The sequence below is a fragment of the Egretta garzetta genome, unplaced genomic scaffold (genome assembly GCF_000687185.1).
Source record: "Egretta garzetta isolate BGI_Z169 unplaced genomic scaffold, ASM68718v1 scaffold45, whole genome shotgun sequence".
In the NCBI taxonomy this organism is placed as follows: Eukaryota; Metazoa; Chordata; class Aves; order Pelecaniformes; family Ardeidae; genus Egretta; species Egretta garzetta.
Window position 1 is genome coordinate 12,013,941 of NW_009260028.1, and position 13,315 is coordinate 12,027,255.

A 13,315-nucleotide genomic window follows, 5' to 3' on the forward strand; every position below is an offset into this window, starting at 1 on the left:
TATATACAGGGTCCTCTGCTGGAGGCAGATGGAGTTTGGCAATGGGTGAATTACTATGTTGTGGTACCAGTTCAACAAAATACAGAGGCATATACTTGCAGCCCACAGGCATCAATGGGCCTGCTAAGGGGCTTAAAGACAATGGGATAAATAAGTGCTTGTAGATTCAATGCTTTAGATAGAAAACAATTTTACAATCCTTTAATCTCAAAAATTAATATAAAGCATTACTTTAGGCTTTTGTGATATGATATGTTTATTTTCATTTCTATTTATATTACTACTGTTGCTGTTTTTCAGCTGTGGAAAGCACGAATGGTATTATTTTGGATTTGCTTTGTTAGGTATGCTTTAACTCTGATAATACTATTTTTTGCCTAGGCATGGCAGCAATTACTCCAAGTTCAGCGTTGGATCTCATTAACACTAGCAGTAGTTCTCCATCTATCAGCAATTCAAGTCTCTTGTCCGTGACTAACCAAGCTACAGATGCTGGATGCTGTAAGTAACCTTGGATTTGATTGAATATTGTCTTGCTTTTCATTCAGCCACTCTTTGATCTCTTTGTCCTGGGGCTGGTTGAGTTGCAGGAGGGTGTTTACAGAGACTGGTAATAGTTTTGGAGTGAATCTCCACCTATGGAAACGGAAAGAGAGGCTACTGCAACAGGACATTCGAATCAGGGTCTGTAGTGCTGTGACCACTGGAGAAGCCCCACTGTCCACTCTGGACACTTTTAAGACTCATATGGACAGGGTTCTGGGCCATCTCGTCTAGACTGTGCTCTTGCCAGGAAAGGTTGGACCAAATGATCCTTGAGGTCCCTTCCAACCTGGTATTATATGATTCTATGATGGCTATTCCCAAGGCTACTGAAGGGAACTGGCCTCCTGGAAGTGGAGGTGGCCATGATGGCTTCTTGTGCCCCTTATGCCTGGTGAACCATTTGAGTGCAGGTCCCATGATAGGGTTTGTGTGCAAGAAGCATGCCAGTGAGGGCTGCACAAGGCCAGCACCACTCACTTGCCCTGGACCCAGCTCACTGTATGTCCCAGGCTTGTCCTGGAACACGGTATGGGAGGATCTGTTACTGACCACAGGAGCTCCTCCTGGCCGCAGCCACTGGGATGTGGGCCTCTTGCTTTTGAGTCCATGAAGATGCTGGTGGGGGACATGAGTCAGGGAGGTTGGCCAAAGCTATTCTGCACTGGAGTTAGCCTTTGTGAATACTCTTCCTCCTACATGATAGCTGTCTGAGGGACTATGGTGGGAACAAAGCCCAGTAGATTTGTCTTTATATGGGTGACTTCAGCCCTTTCAAGGTGAGAGTTATCACAATGCTTTTATAACAACATCTTGTTCCTCTTGTGGGAGGAAATGGCTTTAAGTCATTCCTTGCCTGGATATTCTTGATCTTCATCCACAACTTCTGATCCAAGCTGAAGCTAGAGGAACAAAATTAAGCTGAAGTCCCTCTAGAGTGGGGGAAGTATGGCTTTGGGAGTGTTTGGCAGCCACCTTGCTCAGAGGCCTGGAAACAATTGTGTCCTATTGAAACAATTTAAGAAAACAAACTTTTTTCCTCAGACTAACCATTAGCATGAAAGAATTAAAGTTGTGGCAGCAACATGCCATGGTCTCTAGGTTAGCATGGAGGATGATGTTCATCTCACCTGACCCCAGCTGTCTACAGGAAAGGTGTCCAGTCTGGGCAATTTGTCTAGTTAGAGGAGATGGATAGGCTCTGCTGGAGGGCAGTTCATCCTACCCAACTGAGACACCTCCACCTCCTTTGAGGAGAGGAATCATAGAATCGTTTAGGTTGGAAAAGACCTTCAAGATCACCAAGTCTAACCATTAACCTAACCCTGCCATCCCACCACTAAACCATGTCCCTAAGCACCTCGTCTACCCATCTTTTAAATACCTTCAGGGATGGGGACTTGACCACTTCCCTGGGCAGCCCGTTCCAATGCTTGACAACCCTTTCATTGAAAAAATTTTTCCTAATGTCCAACCTAAACCTGCCCTGGTGGAACTTGAGGCCATTTCCCCTCATCCTATCACCTGTTACCAGGGAGAAGAGACCAACACCCACCTCGCTACAGCCTCCTGTCAGGCAGTTGTAGAGGGTGATCATCTCTGAAGGCTTCTCTCTTTTCCCGTTGACGTGACAATGATTGCACTGGACTAGAGTGGCATAAATAGGTGAACTGCTGCCCGCAACTCTGCCCCCAAGCTGGGCTCTGTAGGGTTTTCCCAGGCATAAATCAAGGCAGCCTTTGCCTGAAGAGATGCATTTTGATGATTAAAGTGACAAGAGACACAGCAGGTGTCAACATATATAGAGTACACAGATTCGCTATTCCAGGTTTATTTCTGTTGCTTGAACCTGTAGCTCACTGGCTGATTATTAGCGTTACTAGAGATTCACCACAAATGGGTATAGCAAAAGGAAATAAAAAGAGTAAGCACTCAATTAATCACCCTAATGCGATGGTTCATGGACGAGGGTACCTGGTACTCTGAGAGGGGCAGAATCTGTCCTGATGTAATGTAAAAAGGAGCTTCCCCTACTGATAGTCAAAGTGTTTGTCTATAATGGATATAGAATAGCACAATGCTTTGAACATGAAATGTTGTTTTTTCTGTGGTGACTCTTCCTGGGACTGCGATAGATCCCTCTGCAGTTATAAACCACCGAATCTTCAGTGTTACCAGCAACAGTTTTGAAATGTCCTGGCATGTCACTTCTACTCTGAACCATACTTTCCAAGTCCAAGTGTTCAAGGGCAAAGAGCTTATACAAAACTTGAAGACAGAGGAAACGAAAATGGACGTGTCTGGACTGGAAGCAGGCATGATGTATTCAGTAGAGATCAGCTATGAAACCTGTGGAAAAACCAGCATCTCCCATCAAAATGTTAAAACAGGTAAATAGCCACTTAAAAAAAAAAAGGTATATATTTTTTACCTCTTTCTCTCTCTCTCTCTTCACTCATTTGCAGTTCAGCAGTGATCCATTTGGTCCTCCCTGGACTCCATTTTCTGCCTCCTTCAGCACTTTTTCTCTCCTCTACTCCAGCATATACAATCCAGACTATCAGGCAGCAGAGCTCTGGCCTTAGTTGATAAAGCAGTGCTGGAGCTGACTCAGGCTATTACAGATATCAGGCCAAGCTAGATTTTTTTTTTTTTTTTTTTTTTTTGTGCCCGACACTGCATTCTGCTGCCACCCATCTCCCATCAGGCCCCGTTTTTCCTGGTTGATGGCTGTGGCCAGTGAGAAATCCAGTCAACTGGTTTGTCAAGGGCTCAGCTGAGCTAACAAGAGTGCCCAGAGTAAGGCCAAATTTGGTTGAATATTTGTGAGTTACCAGGATTAAAAGGAATAAGAAGGGTTGTGTAAGAAAGTTTGCAGAATACCTGCATAATTTTGTTCAGTTAGCTAGTGATGCTTGCTCCCTGAGACCCCAGTGTGCTGATCAAACAGAGTTTTGCTTTTCCTTTATCCTTAAATTATTTCATAAGCCTTCATGCAAGTAAAGAAATAAATCTCTCCACATTTTCTTCAAAAAACATGCAGCGAACTACTTAGTACTGGCCACAGTGAGAATGCTGCTGTTTATGTTTATCCATAAGAACCCTCCCTTTGATCAGATGAGGGATGATTCCACTTTGGGTCAGAAGGAAATTACTCCCTTTGTAGAGGGATAGTAGGAGGTCTAGTGGTTACGGAAACAGGGGGCTGAAGTATGAAGTTGGAACCCTTGAGAAAAAGAAGAGTTTTCCAAAGATCAATCCAAAGAGTAACAGCCTCAGATTGTTTATACAGGTTAAAGTGGTTAATAGATTCCTTGGCTCTTGGTTGTGGCTTGTGTGCTCTGTACGTTATCTGCCAGGGCTTACCAGACAGAGAAGTGGCAGGCACTGTTTTTTTTCTTACTATTTTCAGTCATACTATCCATGCTACCAAGATAAGGAAAAAAATAATAACTGTGACTGGTGGACTAGAGATGAGCTCACAGGCAATTCAACCCTGGATGTAACTCAAATGCAGGAGTTGTGTAGGGTCAGGTCCACAAGGACATGTGTATACCCAGTTCTCATGCAGTTGTAACTGGGCACCTAAATATCTCTACGGACCTGATGTAAGTGCATCTCCTCTATGTCCAGGAAGCTTGTAGCAGAATATTGGCTTTATTTTCTTGGTTTAATACCAAACTCTCTCAACCTTCTCCCCCTCTTCTCCTTCCATCATCTGAGATTTTGGTCTGGGTGCATCGATTTTGACTGAATCCTTTCCTCTTCTGCTTTGTCAGTGTCTCTTTCAATATTGTCTCCTACAGAGGCCAAGATATTTGGTGTTACTATGAGGATTCTTAACTACAACTTCACTGATGATTTCCATAATACCAGCAGCTCAGCCTATGAAGAATTTTCAAGACTGTTGCTGACAGAGGTAATGCTAAAATATCTGTGTGTAATATATATTTTTTTTTCAATTTAGAATTTATTTAACATAATAGAGGATTTTATGCCTGGCTGAAATATCCCTGGAAAATCATCATACTCTTTCCTGTGACCTTTCTTTGTGATTAAAACAAAATTCAGCTGACTAAACAGATCAAGCCCTTGGCCTTATTAGCAGTGAAACTGATGAGAATTTTCCCCTACAGAAGAGTAAAGGAATTAAAAATGCAGGCATGCAACAGGGACTCCTTTCCTTGGATCTTTAGTTTGGTAGTAAACTCACACTAAATTGACTGGGCTGGAGCACCTCTCCTATGAGGACAGGCTGAGGGAGTTGGGCTTGTTCAGCCTGGAGAAGAGAAGGCTGCGGGGAGACCTGATTGTGGCCTTTCAATACCTAAAGGGGGCCTATAGGAAAGAGGGGGAAAATCTTTTTAGTAGGGCCAGCTGTGACAGGACAAGGGGTAATGGTTTTAAACTAAACCAGGGTAGGTTTAGACTGGATATAAGGAAGAAGTTCTTTACAATGAGGGTGGTGAAACACTGGAACAGGTTGCCCAGAGAGGTGGTGGAGGCCCCATCCCTGTAAGCATTCAAGGCCAGGTTGGACGGGGCTCTGAGCAGCCTGATCTAGTTAGCGGTGTCCCTGCTTCTGCAGGGGGGTTGGACTAGATGACCTCTAGGGGTCCCTTCCAACCCAAAACATTCTATGATTCTATGATTCTATGATTATTGAAATGCCATTGCTGGCATTAATTTCAGCGCTCTCTTCTCAATGAATGTCTGACTGCTCTCAAAGCAATTTCTTCTTAAGCAAAAGTGACTGGGTCAGGCTTTCTTCTCCAGCCTCATTCATTGCATGCGTGCATGTCGCCACTGTCCTTGCTCAGGTGTAACCAGCCGTAAACAGAACCTGAGTCATGAAGCCTATCAGCTCTCAGCTTCCCAAAAAGGGGGATGTTTCAGACACAGCAGTCTCTTACAGTTTTGCTGTAGAGAACAGGGCCCATACAGAGGAATTGGAATCTCCATCCAAAAGTACTTTCCCAAAACAAAGGGGGACTCATAAGCATACGTGAATATAAATCTGAGGGACACACCCCCCCCCCCCCAATAAAAGAGCTATACTTTCAAAGGCAGCACAGAAGAGGCATTTGCTCATGAGAAATTGCAAGTTGAACCTTCTGACATGGTTTTATTTCCCACAGCTGCAAATAGTTTGCTTTTGTTGTGCAGGAGGATTTTTGTCACTGAATTCCTCTGAGACTAATGCAGATCTAATCGTCATCATGAGGTTGGGAAGGAAAAGGAGCGTTGTCCATCTGTGTTTCTTATGCCTCCTTGGGTGTTTGGGAGCACAACATCCCCCTCTCACTTCTTTTTCTTGCCTGCCCACCCTGATCTGAACTTAGACCAGTTAAACTGCTTGTTTGTAGGAATTTTTGGAGCAAACTCTGGCTGAATGGCAGCAAAACTGTGTTGATTTATGGTGTTGCACTGCATGCTCAAAAGCATGCTTTGAGCTGTACATAGGAGAACAAAAGGCTCAAGCATGGAGATGCCCTCTAGAGATGTAAGGTAAAACTGCCAATTCCTGCACAGCTCAAATATTGACAGCAGTACGCCAGCTTTAATGTTCAGAGTAACATCATTTGTTGAGCCGATGGGTCTACTTACCGGATTGGTAATCAACCACTGCTGTGCTACTGCCTTCAAGCTGGGCTGTCTCACACACATTTGCTTGAAGTTATCCACCTCCATTTTTCTTGTCTCTCATCCTGAGATTTCTTTGTCACTAGACTCAGCTGCAGGCTGGACTTGGACTGGTGAGTTTCAAATAATCCTTGGGAGCTAAAGCCATGCCCGTAGTGGTAAATGAAACTTCCTGAACCGTTCTCTGACACCAATTGGCACAAACAGCCTGCATCCATGCAGCTGGGTCTGCCAAAGTACGGTGGTCGCGTTCTGGTTGCCTCTTGGGACTGGCCTCTGGCCGATGCTAAGTGTCAAGCTCTGCCTGGGTACCACCAGGGGGACTGGTAGCTGGTAGCAGCCAAAATCAAGCCCGAGTCTGCTCCAGCAACAGTGGAGATGACCAAGTTCCAATGTCTGGGAGCGCAGAGGTGAATATATAGGAGGCTTGGGGTAAAAAGCTTACGTGACATACAGAGCCAACATCAAGGATCTGATGCAGGCAGACTTACCGGGCCAATTCAACTGTGATGCATGCAAACAGGGGCAGAAGGAATTCTGCTCCCTTGAGCCAAGATGAAATTTGTTTTGTAAGACCAGTGGTCAGATGGGTATAATTTTCAAGGTTGCCTAGGTGCACCTAGGAGACTCACACTTCCCTGTGCCTCAATAATCTCTGAAAATTAAGATTTCTGAAACATTTGGAAACTGTTGTAAAAAGAAAAGTTTCAATGTTGTGCATACGTAAATCTTTAAAATGGTACCACCATAGTTCAGTTTTAAAAGGAGCTATTCCTGTTGGGTTCCTAACTGTTGGTGCTTCTTTCCCTTTGCTCAGCTTGAAAATTCATTTCCGGCCAACATTTCTGCTTTATACAAATCTGGGAAGCTGAAAGTGCAGACCGAATCCCTGCAAGCTGGAAGCATCATTGTGAGGCTCAGAATCACTGTGCAGGACCCCGAGTTCCCAGTCGATGTCTCCACGTTTGCCCTGATGCTTTCTTACCTGTACAATAGCTCTGAGCTTTTGGTGGATCAGCAAAATACTGCAATAGAAGGTAATTAAAAAAAAAAAAATTCCAAACAACAAAATAGGGTTTGTATTTTGATCACCAGCATTCTTCATGAAAAATACTTTATAGAGAGACAAAGTATGTGGAGCTTGCAGTAGTTTGTTGGAGGGAAAACCACAACATGAGAACTCCTCTGTGGGCTTTTATCCCTAAGCCCGGAAGTGGTCAGAAGAAGGAGCATTGCCTGTCCCCTGGTACCTGCAGGCACTGCTTCCCTCTACTGTGTTTAAAGAGTGGAGCCCTTGATTTCCCTATTAATTTTCCTCTCTCCTCCTTGTGAGCAGTTGGAATTTTGCCATATCTTTCTAGCACTGAATTGCAGATAGGATTACTGTGGAATATTTGTAGCCTTTTGCATACACATGCCCTCTAGACAGTTTTGTGCTTCAAGGCTGTGGGGCTGTGTTTGGGCCAGGGTTTAAGAAATCTAACATCTTCACTATAGAAATCCAGCCAGAGAAATTCCCAAATGTCCTCTCAGTGAATCGGCCTAAAGAAACACGTATGGAATTTATGTTAAACTAGACCTTTGTTTGGTCTTCAGTAATCACCGTTTTTATCTTCAAAGGACTTAAGTTCTGGCTTCAGGTTTCCCAGCTGGCAGAGCCAGCCAGAGTTCGGAGAGTTGCCAAAGCCAACAGAATGCGTTATTCTTCTCCCCCAGCGCATTAAGCCCTTAAAAGCTTATTTACTGTGATCAGGGAAAACTCCCTTTGGAGTTGCAGAGCATATGGAGGTTAAGGGGAATGGGACAGGAAAACAACAAAAGAGACAAATTGAGCCCGAAGCCTACAAATATCACAGTGGTAGCAGATACTGAATTGCAAGATGCTGATGTGCAGCAAAATACTTTACAAACGTTATTGATCCTGGGACTGAAAGAGTGGAGAGGAAGAAGCCAATAGCTCTGGACTGTTACTTCAATTGCAGAAAGCCAGGTGGCTTCCAGTAGCACCACCCTTAGCCAGGAGCACGGCCAACTCCTCCTTAGGGGTAGAGAAAAGGTGTCTATCTCTTGGCTCTGCCCAAACAAGTGTCTCTTTCACATCAGTTTCCTAAAGGCAAATGTGGAAAATAAGGCAAAGGAGTGCAGCACATGATGGAAAGATTTGTCTAATGGGCTGTATTGCTTCCTGACCCCTGATGAGAGCCTTGGGACGTGCCCTTTGGCAGTAAAGCCTGCACAGCTCCTCTTGCACTAGTGGAGCAATGCCACTTGTGTCCTCTGTAGAGCGTGGCCACCAAAAGGCTACGTGCTTGGTTTGGTGACAGTGGCAGAGCAGGGAATTCAACTTTGAAACAGCAAGGATTAGAAGTCAGAAGGGATAGCACAAAGGAAGGGAGTGGAGCAATTACATCTCTCTTTCTAGGCTCATAAGTTTCCTGCCATGGTTGACAGAGACACTAAAATGGCTGTCTGTTGTGTGAGGCATGGTAAGGAAAGAGAAAGGCATGTGTGCTGAGTCAGGTCCAGGATCCGTCTCTCACAATGTCACATCCTCAGTAGCAGCCAGGAGCCAATTCCTGGAGAAGTGTAAGAATACGGCAAGTATAGATCATGCCTCTCACTAAAACTCTCTTAGCCACCAACTATTTTCAGCTCCAGGACCCCGTGAATCCAGAGTGTTTCTTTGGGTTTCTCCTTTATGGGCTCCCCATGAAGTCATGCAAACCTTTAGCACCTGCAACTTCATTAGGCAAGGAATTGCATAGACTTTTACCATTGCATGTACCTCTCACAGGTGTAATGGGTAATCAGAGCGAACACAAAGGTGGTTTTTTATAATTCTTGGAGTAGCACTGTTGGTTGAGATGCGTGTGTGGTGAAGGCACTTGCCCAAGGTGAAAGGACAGAGAGATGCCAAGAGTGCAGAAAGAGAGCACAGAGCACACCTTGGTTGAGATGTAATGGTTATAGAGGGAAAAAAAGTGCAGTGTGTGTGTGCATGCATGTGCACAAGTGGTGTGCCAGTGCCAGTGAGCGCTGAGCAGAGAACCTAAGTGTTTTGGCTGGATGCATGATTGAATATGGCCATCAGGGATGAAGGAATTTGCTTAAAAAGCCGTGCTAAGTGATGAGAAAGGAAACCCTTAGAGACAACGGAGCCAGTGAATGTAAGTTATTTGGCAATTAGCGCGGGAGCATCCCTCAGATGGTGTTTGAAGCCAGCAGGAGTTGCAGTTACCTCATAGCATAGTGAGGCATTAACGAGAGCACTTTCATTGCTGGTGCTTTAGTCAATCCTGCATACTTCTGTATTCCCTCTAAGCGTAAGGCTGTGACATAATGGGCAGATGCTGGCCATAGGCGCGTGAAATTGTCTGATGGAAACAATCATGGGGACCACACTTATCTATCAAGAAAGAAAGGAAAAAGAATTGCCATATTAGCTGGAAGGAAGTAAAAGGGGAAGGCTGGCTACGAGCGGGAAGATGAACGTGTGTATGCGCATGCACACACCTGCTCTGTGCTTTCTGTTTCTAGAACGGGACTTGCCCTTGTTTTGGAGAAATAACCACAGTGATTAATGTCTGCATGTTTGCAGAACAAGCACTTGCAATAACACGCTGTTCAAAACATTTCCCTAGCTTCTGATCAGAATTATTTATCTGAAGGCACAGTTTTCAGTCCAGTTTTCCGCTCTCCCTCACTTGGGGCCCTGAGGCAATGAAGGTGTATGCACAAGGGAGTGAATACAGGGAGGGCTCACGTGGGATTCACTGAGATTATTCACATCCAAAGCATTAACTTTGCCTTTGCGTGTTTGCTGGAACAGGGTGAGAATGGTAATACAAGACTCCAGATCTAAATCCCTCAAGAGTGAAGAGACTTGGCAATAAAATAGGTCTATAACTCCATGAAAAAGCATCTCTAACTGATTCAGAGCAGTTGAAATTAGACATAAGGGACACCCTTGGAGCATATTCATGCACGGATGAATCAGGATCTCTCTTCTGAGACCAGCAGAAAGAGGGTCACAGTTTTACAGTATTACCTTTGAGAAGAAATCATCTCTAAAATGAGTTTTTTGCCCTTAGCGCTTCCTCTGTTAAGAACTGAAGAGAGCTTCTTGTGGGAGTCACTTGTATTTATCTTTTATTTGATGCAGAAAATTACTTGGATTAAGTCTGTATTTAATGTTCTATCTACTGGTAGCTAGTGGTAACAGATCTATTCATTACCTGATGTATCTGGAGGCACCATATGCAGAACTTGGTATAATGTATGCTTTTGATATAGCTATAGTACAAGCCTACAATATTCTTTTCACTTCAAATAAATGTTTACTTCTGAAAAAAAAATCTTTACCTGGAGAAAGTATTTTTCAGAGTACAAGGACAAAAGTTGATTTTTATGTGACAGAATAACAACACACAGTGTTCTGCATCACTCAGAGCTTGGCTCTCAGGTAAATGATGAAAAAGGAAGACTTCATTCATAAATTCAAAAACTGAAGAAAGAATGACTACTTTATGATTATTTCTAGCTTAATGCAGCCAGAAGGGGGGCTGTCTAACGCATGTTTTGATTTTGGCCTTACAGACTGGGATGAATGTGCTTCTCATGCCGAGAATGACTGCTCTGTGTTCGCAGAGTGTATCAATTTGATGGGCTCATACCTGTGCAGATGCAGGACAACCATGGATACCAATCCATTCCGACCTGGAAGAAACTGTGAGGGTGAGCAAAAAGACTGGCAGGTAGTTTCTATTCATCATGAAAGGTTGGAATAAGTTGTGGTTTTCTACCTCTGCTTTTATTGCAACTGTTTACATAGCACACAACGTGTATATAGCACCTTTCCACTCTCTGGCTGAAGAAGTATATCTGATCTGTCTCTGAACATGAAGGTGAAGCTTATACGTGTTTTCAGATGAAATCTCTCTGAGATCCTTCCCGATTAGCCTAGTGACTGACTGCTGAGAAACACGACACATCCTTTTTCCTCTTTTGGTATGTCTGTGGCTAACTTCCTCCCAGTGTAATCATCCATGCCCTCCCAACCAGAAGAGGAGACCCAGGAATCAAATCTGCTTCTTTGTGTAGGCACAAACCAGATTCAACACCATAAACCCCACATATGCTGCAACATGTTAATGAAATATCCAAGACCTGTTTCTGTAATGCTATTATGTGTGGCTGAATGGTCTCAGCCCCATTTCCAGGTCAGACCCTGGTGCCTCCTCATCCAGTTTGAGGTCCCATTTCAATGTGCGTTTGCTGTGTTGCAGGTGAGATTGTGGACCCTCTCACTGAAACAACGGCTCCTGAAGTAGCAAACAGCACAGAGTTTGCTCCTGAAGAAGGAAGCCCTGCAGCCACTCCTTCCCCTGCCACCACTGAGATGGTGGCTGCTGTAGGCTCCGAGATGAGCACCACCGTGCACCTCCCTGCTGCACTGCCCCTGGGTGACGGGCAGGTGCCCCGCAGTCATTCTCCCACCAGTGCTGCTTCAGCCCCTTGGAGAAAAGGCTTGGCACCACAGATGGGCTTCGGCATGGGCAACAGTCCCACGGCCACAGGGGTCACAGCTGGCAAGGAACTGGCTGTGAGCACAGAGTGGTGGGTGGCCGTAAGTCCATCACAGCAAAGCTCCACAGCAGAGGCTTCCCCCCATGCATCGCAGCGAGCGGCTGCTCTCACAAATGTGCCGGTGGGCACAGCTGGGCAAGAGCAACTCAGTTCGCCATTGCTGGTGTTTCCAAATCAAACAGCCTTTGCTACCACTGGACATCACACAGCTTTCGGTGTGCCTCAGGCCAGCTCTCAAGGTCATCCTGGTACAGCTCTGCCGGCCACAGGGGATGCTGGCGTTCCCGCCTTCAATGCCACTCTTGGAGCACATGTAGAGACAGGAGGAGAGAACAGCTCTTGGTCCGAGACATACGCTGGAGCCCTGGGGTCACCAGCTCTGCCAAGCGCCTCTCCAGCTCCCAGCCCGACGCCAGGCCCAGCCGCGGACCGGAGTGAGTATGTGTGTCCGGCAGGGGCCTGCACGCAAGGTAGCTTGGCTGCACGGGAAGCAAAGCCTCGCTCAGAGTCCAGAAAGATACACAGTTGGAATCAGTGGTTTGGGATGAAGGCGTCTGAAGCTAGTTTGTCTATGTCAGAATTATTTTCTTGCAGGAATCGGCACCTTTTTTCTTGATCAGCATGTCAAAACAATTTCGCTTTCTGGTAATTTGGCAGTTAGTTTTATCAACGTTAACGTTTCTTCATCTCAAAGCAGATGAAGCAAGTCATACAGTGCACCGAGCGGTGCTCATGGAAGCATATGCTGCTTGTCCCTTTGCCACGCATCTCGGTTTCTCCTGCATGCTCTGGCGCCAGGGTACTGCTGCAGCAGCCACCTGCAGAGTTACCTTAGAGACCCGGGGAAGGCAAACAACCGACCTATTCCTCTCAGCGGCGGGTGGATTAGGCAGAGCCCGCAAATCCCCTGTGGGGCCGGAGATGCGTGGAAACCTGTGAGCCACTTTTCCAAGAGCTGTAAATTGAGAGTAACTAGGCTGGCGGGGAGGGCTTTGCCTGCTTGGGTTTGGGCAGATGTATTGCAACTAGTTAGGGGATTTTTTTTCTGTTGACTGGAGCTGAATCATATTCCAAGGTTAGAGTCAGGTTTGGTCTTCAAGTTACGGTTTTGTTTGGGATAGGGATGCTGGTGTCTCTGCCCATCACTGAATGTATTTTTTCTTTCGTGTGTTAGTAAGTGATAGATATTTCGGTTTTGTTTCTGCTTGTCTTTATTCTGCCTCTCGTGCCCTCCACATCTCTCCAATCGCAAACTGCACTCTCCTCTGCTCTATTCTCTTCACTTCCCCTATGGTCTCCTGTTCCTGGCATCTCCAGCCCAGCTTCTGCTTCTCCCTCATTCCTTTCTCCCTGGAAAACCTCTTTTTTAGCTGTGCTGAAACAGCTTTGCTGCTCTTCCAGCCTCTCATGTACCACCAGTCCTGATCACCAGGGGTGAGTGCCATGGTGTCCACTTCTCCAGTCCTGCTAAGCTCTGGGCAGCTGTGCTGACATCCCTGCTCAGCTTTTGTCTTTTCTCTTCTTCATGTTGTATCCTTCGCTC

At 45.5% G+C, this 13,315-nt stretch overlaps 1 protein-coding gene across 1 annotated transcript in view; it reads left to right on the forward strand.

Moving 5' to 3' along the window:
- Positions 1-13,315, forward strand: part of UMODL1 (uromodulin like 1) — a 49,917-nt gene that overhangs the window by 14,413 nt on the left and 22,189 nt on the right. The window contains exons 6-11 of the mRNA XM_035896505.1: positions 382-501; positions 2,679-2,933; positions 4,350-4,462; positions 7,004-7,223; positions 10,783-10,920; positions 11,472-12,206. Coding sequence (XP_035752398.1) covers positions 382-501; positions 2,679-2,933; positions 4,350-4,462; positions 7,004-7,223; positions 10,783-10,920; positions 11,472-12,206 — 1,581 coding nt within the window. The remainder of the gene's footprint in view (positions 1-381; positions 502-2,678; positions 2,934-4,349; positions 4,463-7,003; positions 7,224-10,782; positions 10,921-11,471; positions 12,207-13,315) is intronic.